Here is a 9477-nt window from a genome sequence, read left to right as displayed (position 1 = left end):
CTCCATTGCACTTTTATTTGAATGTAATATTTGGGACAATTGTCCAAAAGGCTGATAGTTCCCAATTAATCTGAGGTCATAATGAAACAAGCAACAAAACAGTATTTGGGATTTCGGTTTCTCCCCCTTATCATCAAGACTCGCTGCCTCCCATCATCAATATTTATTGAGCATTTACAGTGTACTAGGCACAATAGAACATACAAGAAAACATTGTCCCTGCTCTTGAGGAGCTTACATTCTAAAAGAAAAAATACACCTCTTTTAAAATGGTATTTTTATTTGGTGTTTTTGCAAGGTACTTAGGAAATAGTCTGTAGGGCGAGCTTTGGGTATAACTTAGCCCCATTATTTAAAGAAGAGAGGAAAAAAGATTTGAAAGGCAGCCAATGACAGACCATTCCGGATAGGTGGAGTTTCACAGGGAGATAAAACAAGGAGACATTTGCTGCAGTAAATAGGATGAGGGAAATAGTTTATGGGATGCAAGCAAAGGAAGCAGGGTATCCTTAGACATTGAGTGGAGCCAGAAAGATCATGCGGCCTTTTTTCCAAGTACATGGCCACCAAGTAATAATGGTTGGTGACAGACAGAAGGCTGAAAAAGATAATCCTGTGTGCACCTGACAAATAGAAAGAATAAAGGATCAAAGTTGAAGGCAGGTTATAAGAGTATCAAGAAATTCTTAAAAACAAAAGCAATTTGGAAGCACAAAACTTAGTTAATGCTACCCAATGTCATGATGGGCCAAGAACATTGTGGCTTCCAAGTTAGAGAATGCCATACTACAATTTTAAATGGAACATATTATTTTTTCCAATCAATCCCCACACCTCTGAAAACAAACAAACAAACCCAACACCTTTTTTTCAGGGAGTTTGGGGGGCTGGGAGGATGGGGAGTATGGGACGTGGTTGGGAACAGTAGTTCTGTTAGTAGTATTTTGTTATGATAAACTTTGTATTTAAACTTGGTAAAAGCCCATTAGCTGCCAAGAGGGAATAAGGAATAAATTTCCAAAAATGTACAATTTCCTTTAGAGAAATTTCAGAACCAAAAGACTAATTTACATGAAAAGCTGTAGAGAAGTAGTTGAAAAGTCCATTCATAAAACTTTTATTCCACTTACATGAACTTAATACATTTGTTCTTAACAATTATGCTGAGATTGTTCATGAAAATTTCATAAGACATTAAACAAAGCTAGCCATCATCTCAAGTTATTTCCCTGTTAACTATTTTTACAGCACATGCATGTTGGGCAAGTATCAAGAAAATAAAAAATCACAAAAGCAAAAAAAAAAAAAACAAACACCTAACATAATTTAAATACATGGGTTTTTTGTTTTACTGCTATGCTTGATATACATGAAGTAATGGATACCAAGCAATTCATTTTACTGCATCTTTACTTGTACATTTGTTCTTAGGTTGCCTAAAACATTTAAATACAAATAAAATGAGTGTAGCAAAAATAATGAAAGCAAACAGCAGGTAACTTTACAAATAATGGAATGTGAACCGTTTCTGCCCTTATCCAGAGTTAAATGGGTCACAACTAAAGGAACACTCTGCAGCTGTAGTCGAAGGTGTGCGCACTGAGACTGAGTATTCCACAGATACACACATGGTTCAGCATGGACTACCCATGGGATATCCACTTCTAACACAGCACTCTAAGTGCTCCAAAACTTAAAGTACCCACAACAACTACACCTGTGACTGGAACCAATTATCCCTTTTGTTCCCCACCAGGACAAACCAATATGTAGGCAGTTTTCTTTGCTTAGACATGGAAGCAATTTTAACACTAGCCCCGTGAAGCCATAATGTACCAAAAGTACTATACCAAACATTTATAACTCGTATAAAAATTCCACATCCCCATATTGGCCACCTCAAGATGAAAACGTAACTCCCTAAATGTTAACTGGCTCTACTCCCCTAATATTAAACATAAAAACCACATGGGAAATATAGAAATTCAAATAGAAGTAACATAAACCTGTCATAAATCGTAAACAAAAAACTATTTGTGGGACAGCATGGATGACAAATGGTCTACTGTGTAAATTTTAGAATGAGGCAGACAAAAGTTTGAAGGCTGGTTAATTTTCTCCTCCTTCTCCTGCTTCAGCTTCATCTCCTTGGGTATCCGATGTCCACAATATCAAGTTGTCTCTCAGTAACTGCATTATTAGTGTGCTGTCTTTGTATGACTCTTCACTTAATGTATTCAGTTCAGCACTGGCTTCATCAAAAGCTGTCTTTGCAAGAGAGCAGGCTTTCTCCCGGGAGTTCAGAGTCTCATAATAGAACACAGAGAAGTTAATGTGATAGGTTGTGTTAGTTCATTTCCTTTTTGACAATTTCAACAGCTTCTTGGTATGCTTTTTGTGACTGGTACACAGCCCCTTTCCTGTCATCCCCAGAAGCAGCCTCAGCCAAGTAACGGTAGTAGTCGCCTTTCATTTTCAAATAGAAGACTTTGCTCTCTGCTTGTGAAGCATTGGGGATCAAGAACTTTTCCAAGAGAGACAGTACATCATTGCAGATATCTCTTAGCTCGGTCTCAATTTTTTCTCTGTATTCTCGAGCCATCTGCTGTTTTTTCTCAGCACCTTCTGTCTTTTGCTCAATACTTGAGACGACCCTCCAAGATGACCTACGGGCTCCTACAACATTTTTATAAGCAACTGAGAGAAGATTCCTCTCCTCATTGGATAATTCAGCTCCTTGCTCAGTTACAGACTTCATGCAGGCTGCCATGTCATCATATCGCTCAGCCTGCTCGGCCAGTTTGGCCTTCTGCACCAGCTCACTTTTATCCATGACTGGATGTTCTGTGTCTGGAGTAGATGGCGGCAGTTGGACGGACAGGGATTCAGCAGTCTCTGGGTGGCAGCGGCGGCGAGGCTGAGACGCTGTCTCCAACCTGGGCATTTCTGATCAAAAGAAGAAAAATTCATGAAAAAACTGTTACCAATTATAGGAAACCATGTCAAAATAATTTTAAAATTACTAATTCATATTACTCCAAAGTTGTTTATAGGAAACCATGTCAAAATAATTTTAAAATTACTAATTCATATTACTAAGCCAAAGTTGTAGAAACCAGTTTGGCTATAGCAACTGTAGAATAGTTTGGTTATAGAAACCCTCCTTCAAGGGATCTACTGTGACCATTACTGTAGCAAAAGTCCTACAAGTAAAGTACCTGCTTTGTGATCAAATGTCTTTGTTGTTGAATTCACAATCACATCTGCTGATTCTTTAGCAATATCTCCAGTGGCCACCTGGAAGGTGATGGGGCCAATTTTCATTTCATGCACTCCTGAAGCAGGGCTGGTAACAGTCCCATACAAACCTGAAAAGAAAAAATGGAGTTAATAATGAAGTTAACAATAGCAAGAATGACTTAAGGTTCATGCTACTCACATGTGGCCTTCCCACACTTCTCTCCGTCTCCATCCCAAACCCTGTATCTCTGGCCTTTAAAATGGTCCTGACCCTTAGCCCCAAGTACGGTCTGTTTCTGAAAAAGCATTAAAAATATAAAACATATCAAACATGGGCTTCTGGTGCTGGCCAAGGTGAAGTCAGCCGGCGAGAGCCTATCTTTCCAACTGATTACAACTAAAACAAGGGACAAATACAATCTCTACGAAGTGAGGACTGAAAAATAAACAGCAGGCAGATTGGGAAGGGGAGTCAAAACCTGAAGAGGCAACCTGTAAAGAGGGAAGTTTTGTAATTTTCCTCTTACCCTCCCAGCTTTGGAACTGCACAACGAGCACAGGTAGCAAAACTCTCAGAGGATCCCTGTCTTTGTGGCCAGAGAATTGAGAAAAGGGGGTCCTGAGAGCTGAAGAGTATGGCAGGGATCTTCCTTATTTTCCATATTTATTTTTTTAAATCCAGGCCCTATTCCTAAGGTGACCCCAGTTGCAGAACTCCATAGTGGCACCACAAGGAGTTAAAGCTCTTGGAGTTCTGTATTTTTGTCCAGAAGATACAAGGAAAAGGGTCCCTGCAGTCTGAAAAGTGTACATGGCTGTGTGTGGGAAATCCTGTTATTTTTCTCTCTTCTCTCTCCCCACTTTGCCCGAGGACAACCTTGATCACACAAAGTTATGTAGCAACAGAACAAGCAACTTAAATGCCAAGAGACCACTGTCTCTCTGGGGAGAGGCCTAGAAAATGGGCTCCTGCAAGCCAAGAGTGTGAGGGGAGTTCTGCTGAGGGGATAGCTGGAGAAGGTGGGCCCCGGTTCTGTGACAAACTGGAATAAATCCTAAGCCCACTGCGGAGCTCCACATGGGAGAGCCGTCCCAAGAAGCACAGCAAAGGCTCTGAGAACTGAAGTGACATGCGAACGCTGCCCATAGAAGGTGAGACAGAACTGTTAGGATGAACTTAACTGACGGACTGCCTGCTAAAACAATTACAATTTTCCAGGAGATTTTTAACAAGACCCAAGTGTCACAACATAATAATGAAAATAACCAGTCTATTATCCCAAAATGCTTGTCATACAAAGAACCAAGAAAATGTGAGCAGTTCTCAAGGGTGAAGATACTCAATATAGATGCTTATGACAAGATGATCCAGATGTTGGACTTATCAAAGGCTTTAAAGTATCTACTATAAATATGCTCCCTGAGGTCAAAGTAAATATATTTAAATGAGTGGAAATTATTTGGAATGAGTGGAAAAATAGGAGTCTCTGCAGAGAAATATAAATTATAAATTAAGAATCAAATGGACATTTTAGCACTTAAAAATACAATATCTGAAATTTTAAAAATTCATTGGATAAGCTCAACAGTAGACAGAGAAATGAGTCTGTGAACTTGGAGGTAGATCAATAAAAATTATCCAATCGGAAGAACAGAGAAAAAAAGACTAAAAGAAAAAAAACAGATCTTCAGGGACTGGCAGTGCACTATCGAAAGGGTTAACATTCATGTTATTGGAGCACCAGAGGAGATAAGGGAGAGACAAGTGCAGGAAAAATATTTGAACAAATGACTGAAAAATTCCCAAATTTGATGGAAGACATACATATTGAGATTCAAGAAGCCTCAGAAAACTCCAAATAGGATAAAGCCAAACATGTAACAGCAAATTTGACAGAGAAGCAGCATTTGGTTGGTATTGTCTCTTTAAATGTGTCTATTTCCAAAAACACAGGTCACATCATCCTTAGGAAATACTAGCCTCATCACTACTTAAAGCCCTCTGTACAGATTATCTAACTTGGATTGTTTAATCTTCCGCTCAAGATTGCACAATTATGGCCAGTGTCTTGCATGCTCGGGTGTATGGAAGATAATTTAATATCTCCTTTATCACAAATATATTTTTTCATAAAAATCATCACTGCCATCTTTCACTTATCATTAAGTAGTCATTTAACAACTATAAATAATTTCTTAATTTAATATTTTTTCTGAACCCCAAAAAAGAACAACAAGAAACGAATTAAATAAATAAATAAAGGAAAAAAATGAAAAGATATCTTTGCTGAACCTTGTGTATTCTGAGCCTTGGGAATTTTGTCACTGGTGGAATTTCCATTAGCCCTTCGGTCAAATTCATCTGAAAATGCCTGGAAACACAAAGACAGTTTTGATTACTACAATCCTTAGTAGATGAATGAATTTGATTCATCACAGCTTTTGATCATGCATGCACAAATGTTGATGAGAGGACAATTCTCAAAGCATTGTTTATTATCATTATATATTTTTAAAGTTATGAAAATACATATACTATTCCTACAAATGCATCCCATAAAAATTATCAAAAATGGGAACAAAGATATAAATACAAAATATTCATTACAGTGCTATTTATTAAAATCAAGAAGAAAATAAAACAGTTTAAAATCCAGTACAAAAATGGTTAAATACACTTTAGTATATCCCTGTGTTAAAAATATTTAGCAGCCACTAGGAATTACATTTTCAAATAGTAGCTACTGGAATAGGGAAGTACTCATTTTACATTATTAAATGAAAGAAGATTAACTTCAATTATATTATTATGACACCACTTTGCAAAGTATATATGTATAGAAGAAGACTAGAATAAAATATGACTAAGATAATTTATGCATTTTGCATTGTTCAAAGTTTCTACAATGAATATATATTTCTTTCTTATTAGGTAAGAGCAAATAAGTTGCCAGTTAATAAAAATACAGTGTTAAGAGAAATACAATCACAAGAACTCAGATACTTCCGTTTTTAACTTCTTAATTGTACCAGAAGAGGAATGGCTAGTGGAGTAGTGCATTTTGGAGCAAGAGACTGTATTTTAGATTTAGTGAACCTGTGAATTCCATTTCTTTGCCTGGTAGAGGCACTCCAAAATCATAACATTTGTGTAAACAAGCAACAGAGAAATGCAGATCTATCATTCATCCTGCATAGTAATGAAGCATGGCTAAGAAAGAATTTTAGAACACTTCAATAGGCAAAATTTTTGGATAGACTGAGGGTGTCAGACTCATAGACCTCCAGGGCCCAGGCAAGAAGCTACAAGTGTAAAGGTGAAGTGATGTGACTCTGGAGGACTATCCAGCACCTGCCATTCAGCCACAGCAAACTGTTCAGACAGAAACCCATATCCAATGTGTCTGAATGTTTGAGGTTACAGGGGACATCTGGAGTGTTATGTGAAACCAGATGCCCTGTTCATGAAATTTGTGCACTCAGGGGAGGGGGGGTCCCTCAGCCCGGCCTGTGTCCTCTCGCAGTCCCAGACACCTTGTGTGATGTCTGACTGACAGCTTAGGCCCGTTCCCTATAGGGCAAGCAGGCCTAAGGCTGCAGTTGGAAATCCTTAGTGCTGCTGTAGAGGCGGGAGAAGCTCCTGCTACTGCCGCTGTGCTCACCAGCTGTGAACCTGGCTTCTGGCTGAGCGGCGCTCTCCCTGTGGGAGCACACTGACCACCAGGGCACATCTCTTGTGTTGAGCGTCTGCCCCCTGTGCGCATCATAGCGACTGGTCTTTCTACTGTTCAGTCAATTTGCATATTAGCCTTTTATTATATAGGATGGTTGATTTGAAAATATTAGCAACTGATTCAAACTAGACCAAATAAAACATATCTAGAAGCCATGTTCAGACTGTGGGCTGCTGTTTTGTAACCTCTATTACCTCTAAACATCTCAATAAGTTTTGTTGCTGTTTTGTGTGCAAATATAACCAAAGTTTAACTGTCTTTAAAAGTCTTAAGTAAAAAAGTGTCACAGCTATGTATAGAGAATCAATAGTATTCCCAGTGGCAGTAAATGTCTCTGTAGAGACTAATCCTTCTCCTGAATACTTGCAGAGGAATCTGAGCCTTTAGGAAAGGAAACAGGGCCTGGGGTTGCACAGCAATAATGAAATTTGAAGGGTCAGGTCCATGTCATAGGACTCGCTCCCCTATTCACCCACTGAAAAACTCTGAGCACTTTCTCTCTAATTTAGTCATTTTATGTGTATAAATCTTAGCTCCCAAAGTAATTATGATGTACAGGAGGGGAAGTATGTGCTACATACCTATCCCATGATCCACATCACCTTGTATAATGTGGGTCATAGGGGGGTTGTTCAAAAGCATTTATTGACTAGAAATTACTATAGTTATTCAGACCAACTAAATGGACCATATTATCTTGGTCAGGTGGTTTGGTTGTCTGAATAGAATTTAGATTAGAATTGTTTGCTTTGGAAGAACTTATAGGTAATATATAGATCCAGGAAAAAAATGAAGAATGACCTAAAAATTCAAATGGTTCAATGATTCATGAACATATCCTGGGTTGCTGCTCTGTTCATTTAATTATTGCACTACCATGGAACTTTTCAAACATTTAATGTTATTTACTCTACTTGACTCTAAGGACTTGGAGGCAGGATAATGTCCTCTTATTAAATGCCTCTTGTTCTCTCATAATGTAGAGTCCAGCGGCTCACCTATAGCTGATGTTCAGCAAAATGAGAGCTGGTCGATGGACTCTCTATGAGTGAAGATGGTCCTAGTACTTCTGGTACCAAATCTCCTATTCCAGGGGTGTGTGTGCATGTTTGTGTGTGCTGAGTTCATTCTTACCACATCCTTCAGTTGTATTTCATCCTGACAATCTCCTATTTATAGGACCACAACTGTACTTATATATTATGTATAAAAATCTTTGTGTTCATATGGAAGGAAATTCTATAGATTAAAAGAAGGTTACAGGACATGTCAACTCTGTTGCAATATATGGGCCTTATTTGGATTCTGATTCAAAAAAACAAGCTGTAAAAACAAAACACTTATGAGACAGTTGGAAATTGGAACATTGACTTGATAATCCTAATATATAAAAACTCAGGGTCCGTAATGACCAACCAAAGGCTCCACAGAACACACGAAATAAGTCCTGCAGTCAGTGCTGGGTTGCCACGGCAACCCAGCACTGACTGCCAAGGAGGCTGTGGATCAGGCACATAGAGAGGCCAAAGAAAGAGGCAGCCTCCGTGCCAGCTGTTGATCAGCCATTACCTATTTCTTTCTCTCCAGGTTTCCCTACAGCGGTGCCTCAGTTTCTCTCTGGGCCTCCGCTGGGGCTGCTGATCAACCCTGCCTCTTTGATCAGGCCCAGAGATAGGCCCGGAGATGCTGAATAGCATAGAAACCAAACAATCAGAACCAAATCTCAGTGAACTGTGAGGAGCCAATGGCTGCCTAGGAGGCGGAGCTTTTGACGCTGAATGGCATAGAAACTGACGAATCAGAACCAAATCTGGGTGAACTGTGAGCCGGCAGGGGAGGGCAGTTGGGGGCAACCAGGCTAGCAGGGGAGGGTAGTTGAGGGCGAGATCAGGCCTGCAGGGGAGGGCCATTGGGGGTGACCAGGCTGGTAGGGGGTCAGTTAGGGGCAACCAGGTCAGCAGGGGAGAGCAGTTGGGGGCAATCAAGCTGGCAGGGGAGAAGTTATGGGTTATCACAGAGGCAGGCAGAAGTGGTTAGGGGCAATCAGGCAAGCAGGTAGAGTGGTTAGGGGCATTCAGCCATCAGGCAGGTGAGCAGTTAGGAGCCAGTGGTCCCAGATTGCGAGAAGGATGTCTGACTGATGGTTTCGGCCCGATACCGGGATAAGACCTAAATTAGCAGTTGGATATCCCCCAAGGGGTCCCCAATGGAGAGGGTGCAGGCTGGGCTGAGGGAACCCCTGTGCATGAATTTTGTGCACTTGGCCCCTAGTATATAAATATGCAAATAGACTGAACAGTGGAACAACCAAACAACCGAACACCCAGTCGCTGTGATGTGCACTGACCACCAAGGGGCACTCGCAGAACATGGTGGGTGTTGGCAGCAGTTGGCAGAGCATGGAACATGGTGGGCATTGCCATGGCGGGATGGTGGAGCAGGTGAGTGGGGCACCAGACCAAGGCAGGGTGCCGCTTGTTGCCAATGGGGTGAGCCTCTGGTG

At 40.3% G+C, this 9477-nt stretch overlaps 1 protein-coding gene across 1 annotated transcript; it reads right to left on the bottom strand.

Moving 5' to 3' along the window:
• On the bottom strand, positions 1-5615 carry LOC102256309 (14-3-3 protein zeta/delta-like). The gene is given in 4 exon segments (XM_014545241.1): positions 1-2350; positions 2352-2946; positions 3219-3368; positions 5534-5615. Coding segments are annotated over 3 exon segments (942 nt in total). The 5' UTR covers positions 3325-3368; positions 5534-5615; the 3' UTR covers positions 1-2109.
• Positions 5616-9477: the final 3862 nt, after the last annotated feature.

The sequence above is a fragment of the Myotis brandtii genome, unplaced genomic scaffold (assembly GCF_000412655.1).
Source record: "Myotis brandtii unplaced genomic scaffold, ASM41265v1 scaffold4, whole genome shotgun sequence".
NCBI classification, from domain to species: domain Eukaryota; kingdom Metazoa; phylum Chordata; class Mammalia; order Chiroptera; family Vespertilionidae; genus Myotis; species Myotis brandtii.
Note: the sequence above shows the minus strand (reverse complement) of the source record. Positions and strands in the feature narration are given on the sequence as shown.